This window comes from Erythrolamprus reginae, chromosome Z, assembly GCF_031021105.1.
Source record: "Erythrolamprus reginae isolate rEryReg1 chromosome Z, rEryReg1.hap1, whole genome shotgun sequence".
Classification (NCBI taxonomy): Eukaryota; Metazoa; Chordata; class Lepidosauria; order Squamata; family Dipsadidae; genus Erythrolamprus; species Erythrolamprus reginae.
Window position 1 is genome coordinate 141,321,494 of NC_091963.1, and position 14,739 is coordinate 141,336,232.

The 14,739-nt window shown below is 37.8% G+C and overlaps 1 protein-coding gene across 1 annotated transcript; it reads left to right on the forward strand.

The window, feature by feature from the left end:
* The first annotated feature begins 1,313 nt into the window (after nucleotides 1-1,313).
* On the forward strand, nucleotides 1,314-10,696 carry LOC139154208 (vomeronasal type-2 receptor 26-like). The gene is made up of 6 exons (XM_070728639.1): nucleotides 1,314-1,363; nucleotides 1,552-1,843; nucleotides 2,692-3,537; nucleotides 4,883-5,104; nucleotides 8,737-8,863; nucleotides 9,801-10,696. Exons 1-6 carry the CDS (start codon nucleotides 1,314-1,316, stop codon nucleotides 10,694-10,696), a joined length of 2,433 nt encoding a protein of 810 aa, XP_070584740.1.
* The last annotated feature ends 4,043 nt before the right edge of the window (nucleotides 10,697-14,739 follow it).

A 14,739-nucleotide genomic window follows, 5' to 3' on the forward strand; every position in this document is an offset into this window, starting at 1 on the left:
CTGCGGCACATTTTTTACATATACAAAATCATGGGGCACATTGAGCGGGGGGGGAGTGGGGGGGGATAAAAAAAGTTTGGACAAAAAAATTCTCTCTCTCTCTCTTCCTCCCTTTCGCTCTATTTCTCTCCCTCTTTCTCTCTCTTCCTTCCTTCCTCTCTCTCTCCATCCCTCTTCCTTTCTCTTCCTTCCTTCCTCTCTTTTTTGCTCTTTCTATCTCTCCCTCCTTCCCTGCCTCTCTTTCTCTCTCTCTCTCTCTTGCTTTCTTTCTCTCTCTTTCTCTTTCTCTCTTGCTTGCTTTCTCTCTCTCTTTCTCTCTCTCTCTTGCTTTCTTTCTCTCTCTCTCTCTCTTGCTGAGCTTCGCGGCACACCTGACCATGTCTTGCGGCACACTAGTGTGCCACGGCACACTGGTTGAAAAACACTGAATTAGACAATGGACTGAGGAAGAAAGGGAATCAAATATTTGTGCAACTCTCCTTATTCTTATGTCTTTGGACTCAGATTTATCAGTCAGATTCTGTAATTCATCTACTAAATCTGACAGAGTGAGGATCATCTACAAGGTCAAAATTAATATAATTAGGGCTAAGTTTCAGTTTCTCTGCTTCCAAATTCCTGAAAAAAATGGGAACAATGTAAGAAAATTGGCATGAAAACCCATAGATTTTGGATTTCTTTTCAGTGTAAATATTTGTTCCAATTTTCAGGTCCTCTCTTATCTAATTATGAACTTTCTCTTTCTCTCTTTTAATGTCTATGAGTCTATGGAGAGGGGCGGCATACAAAACTAATGAATAATAATAATAATAATAATAATAATAATAATAATAATAATAATAATAATAATGTTAGCTGGTATTGAGATTGTTGAGAGAATCAGAGACAAATTGCATGAGAGTCACTCAGAAGCTTACCCTACAATTATGAATAATGACTTAGGTGGCAGTTTCTTTGGCAAGCTGTTGATGATGCTACAGATAAAAGGAAAAAGAAATTAAATATCCCAGTTCAGAAATACAGATGTACTGGGAAAGACTATGTTACCAGGATAGTGAGACATGACTTAGAATTTGAAAAAGGCTGCCTCTATGTTAATGGACCAGATGGAGAAATGTTCTTTTATGGGGAGATTTTCATTCATGATCATAGTATTCAGATTATTGGTATTGGTGCCCCTTCCTAAGAGTGTCTGCAGAGTGCCCATGTTAAAATGCCCCAAGACCCATCCTATTACTAACCTTTTAAAATATTATCAGCCAGGAGACCAGATCATAGGTGGCATTTTCTCACAGTCTTTCATTCTTATGAACATGTTACAGTTCAGAATAAACCCATTCCAGGACATGCTTTCCGATCATGTGTAAGTAGTTGTGTACTTTAAAATTAGGAGCAAATTTTCTGCTATTTTATGCTTTAAAGCTATGTTTCAACCTTTCACTGTTATTATATGTTTTGTATGTTAGCAACATGTTAGAGAAGAACTCTCTTTCTTAAGGATTCCGAAATGCCAATGGCAATACAGTAATTTTCTATGTATTTATTTTGCAGATTACTGACTCAGAGCTATCAACACATTTTAGCTTTGGTTTTTGCTGTGAAGGAGATTAATCAAAGTCCTTGCACCTTACCTAACATCACTTTAGGCTTCAACATCTGTAATGACTATTTTAATCCAAAACATACTTACAAAGCTTCAATGGAGCTCCTCTTTGCTTCAGATGCATTCACCCCTAATTATAAATGTCATCTCCAAAATAATCTGATAGCCATCATTGGGGGACCAAGTCCTGTTACTTTTCTTGATATGGCTAACATCATGACTCCTTATAAGTTTGTACAAGTGAGCTGGGTTTTTTTTTTGTGAAAACGAATGTTTAGTTTTTAAACCTATTACTTTTCAAATATTTCATGAAGTATCTTACCTCTAATAACATTTTATTACTTTTGTTTTATATATGCACACATAAAATACAATGGCTGAATGAATATCATTTAAATATGTAAATGATTGCGATTTATCATTTATATATTATGTACACTGAGAACTTGTGCACCAAAGACAAATTCCTTGTGTGTCCGATCATACTTGATCAATAAAGAATTCTCTTCTCTTCTCTTCCCTTCCCTTCCCTTCCACTCCACTCCACGCCACTCTACTCCATTCCATTCCATTCTATTTTTTTTTCTATTTTCTATTCTACTTTCTATTCTATTCCATTCTATTCTATTCTATTCTATTCTATTCTAGTCTAGCCTAGCCTAGCCTAGCCTAGCCTAGCCTAGCCTAGCCTAGCCTAGCCTAGCCTAGCCTAGCCTAGCCTAGCCTAGCCTAGCCTAGCCTAGTCTAGTCTAGTCTAGTCACAAACAATATTAAATAAAATAATGAATATTAATTTTAAAAATTCCAGGTCCCAATGGACCTAACTGCTTTGGTGGTACAATGGTTAGAGCGCAGTAATTCAAGCTACTATAACCGGCTGCCAGCAATTTGGCAGATCAAATCTAGGTAGGCTCAAAGTTGATTCAGCCTTCCATCCTTCCAAAGTCAGTAAAATGAGAACCCAGTTTGTTGGGGGCAAAATGCTTACTCTCTTTAAACCACTGGGAAAGGGCTGTAAAGCACTGTGAAGCAATATATAAATCTAAATGCTAATGCTTAAACCTTTCCTGTTTGCTTGTTTCATTTAGGTTGCATATAGCTCTGCTCTAGAAATCAATACCCAAACTCCATCACGTTTCTTTTACTGGATGTTCCCAAATGCAATTAATCAGTACAAAGGACTTCTCCAGATTATTCTGCATTTTGGATGGAAATGGATCGGGCTATTTTTCCTCAACATTGGCAACATAGCAGATATTTTATGGAGAAATATTCTTCCTATGTTTTCTCAAGAAGGTGTCTGTTTTGAATTTATAGAAAAAATACCAGCTGGCTTTCTCAGCGAGGATGAAAAAACTGTTCAGAGATCACATGCAATTTTAAAAATGGTTTTCAACAGCACAACTAACATTGTGTTGCTTCATGGAGAATTTCAGAGTATATTAAATGTAAGGTTTTTACTCAACATCTTGGAGTTTAGTAATGTAGATTATGGTACAAAAATCTGGGTGATGACAGCAGATGTTGACTTCTCATCAGTTCTCTTTCAAAGGAGTCAGGACATTAATTTCATACATGGAACTCTATCTCTTTCAGTCCAATCAGTGGAGATGTCAGGGTTCCAAAATTTTGTTCAGATGAGAAACCCAGTTTTGGATAAAGAAGACAGCTTTTTAAAAGAATTCTGGCAACAGATGTTTAATTGTATGTTTCCAATGGCTTCTATAGAACAAGAGGATGAGACCCTCTGCACTGGAGAGGAAAAACTTGAGAGTCTCCCCATGACTGTGTTTGAAACCAGCATGACTACCCACAGCTACAGTGTCTATACAGCTGTGTATGCAATTGCACATGCTTTGCATATTATGTACTCTTTCCAAAGCCAGCAAAGGCCATGGAAGAGACAGAAATTCCTCAATCAAAAGTCATGGAAGGTGAGCAGACTACTTAGAACATTTCAGCAGACACAGTACATTGATTCAGTTGCAAAATTGTCTATCAGCCTTTTTTCCCCCATCATTTTCACCTTTTATTAAATTCCAATATATGTGATTGATCTACCTGCATGTTTTGCAAGTGATGGTCACAAAATGTTGGATAAGCACCAGCTGTGTGTGCTTTCTATGTGATAATGTAATTTTTATTTTGCTTTATATAGGTTTACCATAATTTGAAGTTCATACTGTTTAGAATATTTGATTGTGTTGCGTCAAAGTCAGATTTTCATTCTCAAGCCAATCACAAATGCAGTTTTTAGTTAATTCCAATATTTATGACTGATTTAGGTGTATATTTTTCAAGTGATGGTCACAATGTGTTTGGTGAGTACCAGTTATACATTATACTTTACTTTTAACACAATAAGATGATTTTATTTTGCTTTCAAGCCTTACAGTTAACTTATAATTTGTACTGTTTAGAAAATTTGACTGCATTTCTTAAATGCCTCATTGTTCTCCAAATTCTAGCATCAATTCTGTTGGAGCTGAAATGTTATTAACTATAAATATACTGTAGTTCTTCTATTTGTTGGGCTCATCCTCAAATTATCCATTTAGTGTGAATGACCAGAAATAATGAAAAGTACAGCCTTACTTTGCATTGAAAAATAGATAAAATGCAATTTTGCGCCGGAAGCAGAGTGAGAACATGAAACAAAGCTGGATTTAAAACTGGGTCACTTTATTAAATTAAATATAGCTTTAATTAATTAATTAATTAATTAATTAATTAATTAATTAATTAATTAATTAATTAAAGCTATATTTAATTATAAAGCTATAATTAATTAATTAATTAATTAATTAAACAAATAACTGGGACCTGCAGAGGTCACTAAAACTTGTCATAAATCCTTCCTTGGCAACTATGGGTTTAGTTCCTTGCTGATCCAGGTGAAGGGGACCATGCCCTCCCCTGGATCCTAGCCATGCTATGCATGTGGTGAGGCTTGCTGTCCAATCCCTGACTGGTAATTGGATGGGGTGAGACCCAGGGGCACCCCCTCCCCAATTGCTCAGGCCGGTGATGCTGCCATGAGCTCTTGGAGAAAGTCTGTCTATAATCTCCAAAGAGGCCAAATGAGGCTCTGTTTAAAAAGTGCTATTGCTAACATGTTGTAAGCCGCCCTGAGTCTAAGGAGAAGGGCGGCATAAAAATTGAATAAATAAATAAATAGTAGCTGGCTGAACATATTGAGGGTCAATTAATTACAATATGGATGGTGATTTAATGAAATGCATTCTTATCTTTGTACCTTTTTATCCTCTATTTTTAAAGCTCCATCATTTTCTGCAGAGTATATCATTTAATAGCAGTACTGGAGAGATTTCCTTTGATAAAAATGGGGAGATCATTACAGGATTTGATATTATAAATTGGATCACATTTCCAAATCAGACATTTCTTAGAGTCAAAGTTGGAAGAATAGATCCGGGAACACTCTCTGGGAAACCACTGACTATTTCTGAAGAGATCATTTGGCCCAAACGGTTTAATCAGGTGAGATTCATCTTATATCAGAATAGTGTAACTATCTTGAGACAACTCAGGAGCACAATACAGTAAATAGATGTTTATCTTTCAAATAATGGTTTATATACAAGGACTGTATACATCTATCTATCTATCTATCTATCTATCTATCTATCTATCTATCTATCTATCTATCTATCTATCTATCTATTTATTAGATTTCTATACTACCCTTCTCAGATGACTCAGGCAATCAATCTATGCCACCATTCTCAGACAACGTATTAGACAAAGTCAGGCAATCAACCATCAACTGCAGCACAGAAGCACATAGGGAGAGAGAGTTACACCCTCACGGGTCCTCTCATATATCATACCCTCTTAAAGTGGTAGCAGTCAAATAACTCTGCTGACTCATTGCTATCATTGCTTCATTGTTACAGTGTTACAGTATTACAAGATTACAGCAGCTGGCCAGCTATTATCATCTTGCAAAAACAATCACATTTGAATCTAATTCCTTAATTTAGTAAATGTTTGTGCTCTAGATAGTTTGTCAAGAACTATTACTGTTTTCTATTCATCATCCTGGGGGAATTTGTTTTAGTATTATGATTTAGTATTATGATTTAATATTATGAATTAAGGGATTTTAAAGAAATCCGATCTCTTCAATCGTTCTTACCAATTTACGTTCACTTGCCAACAAGATGGATGAAAATCAGCCATTCTAATTTTCACGAAGCATCTGCCCTATCTTTATTGAAACCTGGCTAAACAAAGAAATTGATGGTAATAGTGTGCACATACCAGGGTTTAGATACTTTGAGCAGACAGGATTGCAGAATTATCATGGGAAAGAAGGGAGGAGGCTTATGTATATATATCAACACTAGCTGGTCTCAGGACATAGCTCTAAAGCAAAATTCTGTGATGAAATTCACGCGCACACACATACATACACACACACACACACACACACATACATACATACAGTGGTACCTCTGCTTAAGGCCGCCTCTACTTAACCCTGGTATTCTCCTCGTGTCTAAAAGGACCCGAAATGAAGTTTGATACCCTATAAAAAAATTTCCCTGCATATCTGAAACTTGAAATTCCATGACTTTTTTCTCATTTGAGGGGTTCTTTCTAAGAGTGGTGGGGGTTTTTTGGGGGGGTGGTATATAGTTTTCATCTAGATTAGGCTGCAAAATCTTACTTTTTTGACCATCTTTGGCATTGAAATACTAATTTGAACATTTCTGAACACAATGACATGAAAATTGAAATGAAAAAAATGATGCTAAATAAATTATGTTTTGAACACTTGGAGTCCTCCGGGTCATATGTGACCTGGAGTAAAAAAGGTTGGTTAAAAAAACCATTCCAGTAGCTAGAACCAACCTTTTTTACTCCAGGTCACATATGACTCGGAGGACTCCAAGTGTTCAAAACATAATTTATTTTTTTCATTTCATTATGTTCAGAAATGTTCAAATTAGTATGCCAATGCCAAAGATGGTCAAAAAATTCTGATTTGGCAGGTTATTCTATCTATAAATTGAAAAAAAGTGCACACAGCTGTGGGGGAGGCCCTTTCTGAGCAAAATAAACAAATAAGCATCAATTTTTTCATTTCAATTTTCATTTCATTGTGTTCAGAAATGTTCAAATTAGTATACTATCAAAAAAAGTATTCAAAAAAAACATTCCAGTAGCTAGAACCAACCTTTTTTACTCTGGGTCACATATGACCCGGAGGACTACAAGCATCATGTTTTCATTTCAGTTTTTTTTCATTATGTTCAGAAATGTTCAAATTAGTTTCCCAATACCAAAGATGGTCAAAAAAGTCAGATTTTGCAGCCTAATCTAGATGAAAATTAACAAAATTTCACAAACACCACCTTACAAGGCAAAGGTTGGGGTTTGATGAGCAAAATAAACAAATAAGCATTATTTTTTCCACGTCAGTTTTCATTTTATTGTGTTCAAAAATGTTGAAATTAGTATACTAGTGAAAAAAGTATTCAAAAAGACCATTCCAGTAGCTAGAACCAACCTTTTTATACTCCGGGTCTAACAGGACCCGGAGGGTAACTAATGTATAGTAAATGCGAGGAGAGTACCAGGGTTAAGAACTTTTCTAGATACAAACTGGGTGTTCAAGATTTTTTTTTTGCCTCTTCTTAAGAACCATTTTTCACTTAAGAACCTGAGCCTGGAAAAATTTCCCAGAAAATTTGAGAGCAGCATGAAGGCATGGCCAGTTTCCTGCCATTCCCCCTTTAATCCCGGTCCTCTTGGGCTTTTCTGGGCTGCCAGAGGAGCCTTTCAGTGTACTTAAGGAGGCTTTGGCAGTCCAGAGCGAACAAAGTATTTTCCTTTCTCTGGATGCATGGAGAGGGAATAAACATCTGCCAGCGCTCAGAGAAAATAAACGCTCCCTTCGTTCTGGGCAGCGACTGGCCTCCTCTTCTTCCTCCTCCTCCTCCCACCCAAATTCTGAGCTTTTATTTCTTTCCTAATGGGTTTGCACACATTATTTGCTTTTACATTGATTCCTATGGGAAAAATTGCTTCTACTTACACACTTTTCTACTTAAGAACCTGGTCACTGAACGAATTAAGTTCTTAAGTAGAGGTACCACTTCACATATATATCAAATACCATTCACACATCTCCAGAACAGTAAAGTCTTCAAATTTGAAACTTGACATATAAGTTCCTCTTGGCTTTTAGGTGGTTGATAAGAAAGGGTTTTTTGGTATGAACAGCAAACCATTAGTATTTCTTATAGTATTCTTAACACTCTCTGATGCTACACCTTCACTAAACAGGGCCTGAGCATGGCCTGCTTACTCATCCAGCCTACTCCCCCTTCTTCACCTGAAAAAACTCTGTTCCAACTGCCAGTGGCTTTATATTAACATGCTCTGATGCTAAGCAGTTATACATTCTACATATATTTTCAAGCTTTAACTGTCAATTTATCAAGCCCAATCACATAGTTTCTTAGTGCAGCATGGGTATCTAGCTATTAGTAAACAAATAAAAGAACAATGCAATGGAAATCCACATAACTATTAAAGTCCACAAAGAATGAGATCGGTTCATTTATTTGTCAGCAATTCTGCTGGTTAAAAGGGGAAATTTCATAACATGATATCTTCAGCCTTGTTTCATCTGGACCAGTAATGTCAAACTCATGTTGTTACATCATTTTCATATGGTATATCAGGACATTCCCCCCTTCACTAAACCAGGTGGGTCCAACACATAACACATCTGGCCCATGGGCCATGAGTTTGACACCCCTGATCTAGACTTATCTGAGTGTTTCGGGAAACAGTTTACTTCTAGGTTTGATAATAGCTGTCTTTTTTTAATTTTCAGGGTTTTAAGAAATTATTTGCACACCCTAGCTTTTCTTTCTACCTTTTTTGCTTGCAAATGTCACAAATCTGACTAGCTTAATTAATAGGAAGGATATTCTTCTTTCAAATTTCCCAGGATTTTACATTATTTTATATTTTGTTTCAGCCATATCAGAGAGAAAGGATATTTATATGTTTACAGATATAGCATTTGAAAGCTTTTCTATATTGCAAAGTATCTTTATGATTATGATTACGATTACGATTATTACTTTGAACAGGAAAAACCCATTTCTCTCTGTAATAAGAAGTGCCATTCAGGTTACAGAAAAACCAAAATAGAAGGAAAATTGTTTTGCTGCTATGGTTGCACTCCGTGTCCAAAGGGGAAGATCTCCGATCAGACAGGTAAAAAAGAGAGAGAGGGGGGGGGGGAGGAACATTTAATAGAGAGATACCTAAGCTAGAGGAGGCTAGGAGTTTTCTCAGTTCAACAAGAAAAAGAATTGTGAAATAATGGACTACGGAAATATGACCTCATAAGTGGACCATTTTTAGTTACAGAATAGAGTTAGATGGTTCTTCTAACTCTGTTATTCTGAATGCTGTTCTCCTCAGCAGTTTCAGAAAAGAAATATAGGAATATCCATTATGAAATTTGAAACTGCCCCTGTGATATATTGTAGGTTCCCCAGAACCACGGTCCATGCACTGTGAGTTCTACAGGGATAATTCACCACACACTGATTATCCATTTGACCTAAATTTACAGGGCATCCTAATAATTTGCATTCCTTTATTTCTTAGATAAAAAGGATAATCTATCTGTCTAAAAGTAGCAAAATGTTACTACATTAAAAATAACCTTCACTCACAAATGGTTAATGGAATCCATTGATATTAAGGGTTGATTTTGCTTTGTTTCTTTTACTGGCTGTCTTTTTAGTGGTCAATGAACAAATAAAGTTTCTGTAGTAGTAGTAGTATTAGTTGCAGTAGCAGCAGCAGCTGTATGAGTTGTGATATTGTGATACGAACTGTAGCATATAAATCTCATTTGCTCTGTGTTACTGTTTTTTTGTGAATAAAATAATAATAATAATAATAATAATAATAATAATAATAATAATATCAACAGTAGTAGTAGTAGTAGTAGTAGTAGTAGTAGTAGCAGCCATAGTAATTTGTTCTTTAGTGTAAAATCTTTACCAAGAAAAATGTTATTCCACTGGAGCTCAGTCATAACAATTGCATCCTTTGTATCAATGGGGCACTATAATATCGTGGAATATACTAAGGACTTTCTGGTAGTGTTCTGAATTGATATATACTTTTGGATTTCCAGATATGGATGATTGCTTCCAATGCCCAGAAGATCAATATCCAAATAATGAACAGGATTTATGTATGCCAAAGCATGTAAGTTATCTATCTTATGGAGACCAGTTGGCAACAGGCTTAGCCATATCAGCTCTTCTGCTTTCTTTTATCACAATTTTTGTGCTAGGAATCTTCTTGAAGTATCACAATACTCCCATTGTCAAAGCCAACAACCGTAGCCTCTCCTACACCCTTCTTATCTCCCTCCTCCTCTCCTTCCTTTGTTCTCTGCTTTTCATCGGTCGGCCCATGACGGTGACCTGTCTCCTTCGACAGACTGCTTTTGGGATCATCTTTTCAGTGGCTGTTTCCTGCATGTTGGCCAAAACCATCACTGTGGTTCTTGCTTTCATGGCCACCAAGCCAGGATCGAAGATGAGGACTTGGGTTGGGAAAAGACTGGCCCTCTCCATCGTTCTTTCCTGTTCTCTTATTCAAAGTACTTTTTGTATGGCATGGCTTCTAATTTCTCCCCCGTTCCCAGACTTTGACATGTGGTCCATAAATAGTGAAATTATTATAGAATGTAATGAAGGTTCGGTGGCAATGTTTTATTCTGTTTTAGGTTTTATGGGCTTCCTTGCCTTTGTTAGTTTTATTGCAGCTTTTTTAGCAAGGGAGTTACCAGACACATTCCAGGAAACAAAGTCAATTACTTTCAGCATGCTGGTGTTTTGCAGTGTCTGGTTGTCTTTTGTTCCTGCCTACATAAGCACCAAAGGAAAATACACAATAGCTGTGGAGATCTTTGCCATCTTGGCATCTAGTGCTGGGCTCCTGGCTTTTATCTTTTCCCCCAAATGTTACATCATTATAATTAGGCCAGATCTTAACAAACGGGAGCAATTAATAAAAAAGTAAATTAAACTATTTTGTCAACATTGTTTCTTCTTTCTCCAGTTGTGAAAACACAGTGGCACCTGGTATTTTAATTAACCTTGCTAAAGCAGGCCATTCTATGCATTATTGCTATTAAAGTGGCAACATTGTCATTCTTTATTGATTTGTCAATGTTATTGACATTATCTGAAATTTCAACATGCAGAGCATTTCTGGTAATTAGTTCAATCAGTTTTCTTTCAGTAAATTTTTTTTTTAATCTGTTAGTTTAATTGTTGCTTCTATATTTAGATGCCAATAATGCAGATAATAGAATTGCAAAAGTCAAGTAGAACTGAAAGGAAAATTATATTCTTGTTCTACATATATCTTATAGGCATAAATCTGTGTGCATACATGCAGCCCCACCAACCATCTAATACCAAATAAACTCTTCTTACTTAAGTCTCTAGCTTTCCATTTTGCAGTCATTCTCCAGTAACAAATAATGAAGAGGCATATAGTTAATGATGAGTGTCAAGAAAAAATATTTTTAAAAGCTAGTCCCTTTATTTGAATGCATGCCTGGGAATCAGTCCATAGTCTCTGTATCAGTGAGATGAGATGGGATGGGATGGAAGGGAAGGGAAGAGAGGAGAGGAGAAGAGAAGAGAAGAGAAGAGAAGAGAAGAGAAGAGAAGAGAAGAGAAGAGAAGAGAATTTTATTGGCCAAGTGTGATTGGACACATGAGGAATTTGTATTGGTGCATATGCTCTCAGCATACATAAAAGAAAGCGTAGAGTAGACCAGACCAGAGCAGAATTGAATTAAATTACTGGTCAAGTGATGGGACACACAAGAACTGGTACAAGGAGTAAGTGATATAGCATGATCATAGTCATAATATACAGCAATGCATACATACTAAATAGCAATCATGGTAAATCATAATAGGAGTCAACCTATTCTCCAAAGCACCTGAGGTTAGAACAAGAAGCAATGGGTGGAAATTAAACATGGAGAGAAGTAACTTAGAACTAAGGAAAAATTTCCTGACAGAACAATTAACCAGTGGAACAGCTTGCCTCCAGAAGTTGTGAATATTCCAACACTCAAAGTTTTTAAGAAGATGTTGGATAGCTATTTGCTTGAAGCAGCATAGGGTTTCCTGCCTAAGCAGGGGGGTTGGACTCCAAGGTCCCTTCCAACTTTGTTGTTGTTGTTATGAAATAGAAACAATCAACATAATGGGACTGTCTTCTGCTGCACAAATCCCAGCAACACAGTTACTCATGCCCTTATCACCTTGAGATTCAACTACTGTAATGGTCTCTACATGGGGCTACCTTTTAAGAGTGTTCGGAAACTTCAGATCGTGCAGAATGCAGCTGCGAGAGCAATCATGGGCTTTACCAGATATGCCCATGTCACGCCAACACTCCACAGTCTGCATTGGTTGCCAATCAGTTTCCCATCACAATTCAAAGTGTTGGTTATGACCTATAAAGCCCTTCATGGCATCGGACCAGAATATCTCTGGGACCGCCTTCTGCCACATGAATCCCAGTGACCGGTTAGATCCCACAGAGTTGGCTTTCTCCAGCAATGCCGTCCGGTGGGACCCAAGGGGAAGAGCCTTCTCTGTGGAAAAGCATATTTTAGTTTGTCTTTGTTGTATCTAGATTGGATCTGTAGATAGTATAACCATGTTTGTACCTCTTTCTTGTAATATTTCTTTTGAAATTAATTGATCTTTTCTGCCCAAAAATGAGTCATATGTTATAATTTTGCTTAAATCTCAAGCATTTGAATGAATTACATCTTCTCTTGGGGCAAACCAACTGGACATTAGCATATAATGGTGCTTTCTTATTTGTGTCCGTACATCTAGTAAACTATTTCTAAAATAATGTTGTCTAAAATGAGAATGATTTTTTTTATCTTTAAACCCAGGAAGAAAGCATGCCAGCCCATTTGTAAAGTCAAAATCTTCCAGGGTTAGGATTCTTCTATCTCTAAGAAGAATCCATTCCTTCAACCAGTTTAAAGCTGCCACTTTGTGTTCTACTCTCAGGTCTCCGGTAATTTTTCACATCCTGAAAAATCACTTCTTTGAAATAAAGCTCACTCTTTATTTTTTCAAACAAACAGGATATCTATAATTTGCAAGGCAGAGTCAAGTAGCATGAAGTAAAACACAGTTCTATCTCATTAAGAAACCAGCCTTGGCTTGGAATCTGAGAAGTGCACCAAAATCTAATCTTTCTAAATTTCTAGATAACACACACTGTTATAAATCAAAGCATAATCAGAAGCTCACTGCCAACTTTTGCAAGCACAGGGAGAACAGCTCAGAATCGTGATTTTTAGCATTTCTTTTCAGGCACATCACACATTCTCAGCTCTTCCATGTAACAAACATTGTGAGTCCACACACCCTTTTCCCAGACACCCTTCTTTATATAGACTGGAAGTGACATCACACCTCAAAGAGTTAAGGCTATGGATTAATACCTTTTACTCTGGATCTCCTCTCACCTTTTAGCCATTCTTCAATAGTGTGGGTTAATCCATGTATCCTCCCCTAATATGTCTTCCTGACTATCTGACAGAGACCAATCTCCCCTTGTCAAATTAGCCTGTTCTGGCTCTCCCAAGTCACTGTCTGCCTCACTTTCTCCCTCAGCTTCCTCTGACAGCCCCCCTGGCCCAGGATATCCTGAGGGGCCTGGTTCATCCTCTTCAGAATCAGGAATGACCTGAGGTGGACAAGGATCACATACAACACCCCCCCAAGGCCCCTTCTCCAGAGACTTTACACCACTAGTTGGCTAGAAGCGCAGGGTTGCTGCTGTCTTAGTTGGAATCCTGTGACCCAACTGCTTTCTGGCCAGCCAATCAATGCGGGTTTTCTTTCACTTTTTAACCACCCAGTCTAGAGTGCTAGTGGTGGAATACCAATCTTGGACTTGGTGTGGTATTCCCCTGATCTTGCATGGCTCTTTCAATTCTGGATCCAATGCATCTCGGAATGTGTGCACCAAGCGCCATTTGGGACAATCCTTCACCTTCCCAGTCACTCTTCTAAACTTCCATATCAGTTCCTTCACTGCACACCCAGCTTGCCTCAATTTTTGGATCTGTTCGTCAGGATCTATCTGTTGGACCTCATCTTGGAATCTGTTCCTCATCAACTGGATGAAGTAGTCCCATGTCATCTAGCTTGGGGCCCACTTCAATATGTTGCTTCTCCCTCATTCATACCCTTGGTTATTTATTTTTTTGTTTATTTGTTTGTTTGTTTGTCTGTCTGTCTGTCTGTCTGTCTGTCTGTCTATCTATCTATCTATCTATCTATCTATCTATCTATCTATCTATCTATCTATTTATTTATTTGATTTTTTAATGCCGCCCTTCTTAGACTCAGGGTGGCTTACAACATGTTAGCAATAGCACTTTTTAACAGAGCCAGCATATTGCCCCCATAATCCAGATCCTCATTTTACCCACCTTGGAAGGTGGCTAGCTTGTCAATTAGCTGCCTGTCTAGTAGTGATCCTTGTATTCATCAATATAGGCCCACACTCAATGGAAGAAATAGGACAGCTTCTTTGGGTCACCCTAGAACATGGTGTGGAACTGAAGTGGTGCCTGAGCTTAAGGGGTGGCAGCTGGCCTGGGTGTGGTTTGTGGGGTGACAGCCTGCTGCCCCCCCTCCAACTTTATCCCCTCCCTGCTGCCTTTGTTGGCCTAGGCCTTATGTGGCTCTATTCACAGGGAGGGGCTCAACCACTGGTGGAGGAGTGGGTGTACCAAGACCTGACATCGCAGGGGTCTGCTGTGCTGCACCCATCCATGGTGCAATGTTCATTTGCACCATTTATTACTGGAGCCATCCTGGCACCGACACTGGGAAACCTGAATCGGAGTTTCCCACCCAGTTGAAAGTTCACATCCTTTGTCCCCCACCCGCACACCTCTCATGTTGCCCACTCAGATTGTTGCAGCCTAGCCAATCTTCCTTCTGCTTCTGCCCAGGGGTGTGGGTATAGGATGGCCTTGATCCACTGGAAATAATGTTTTG

Excerpts from the sequence above, each read along its gene's own strand:
- LOC139154208 (XM_070728639.1), top strand. The coding sequence starts at position 1,314 with ATGTTACAGTTCAGAATAAACCCATTCCAGGACATGCTTTCCGATCAT. Across the intron at positions 1,844-2,691 it reads CTCCTTATAAGTTTGTACAA|GTTGCATATAGCTCTGCTCT; the intron begins GTGAGCTGGGTT and ends TGTTTCATTTAG. Across the intron at positions 3,538-4,882 it reads TCAATCAAAAGTCATGGAAG|CTCCATCATTTTCTGCAGAG; the intron begins GTGAGCAGACTA and ends CTATTTTTAAAG.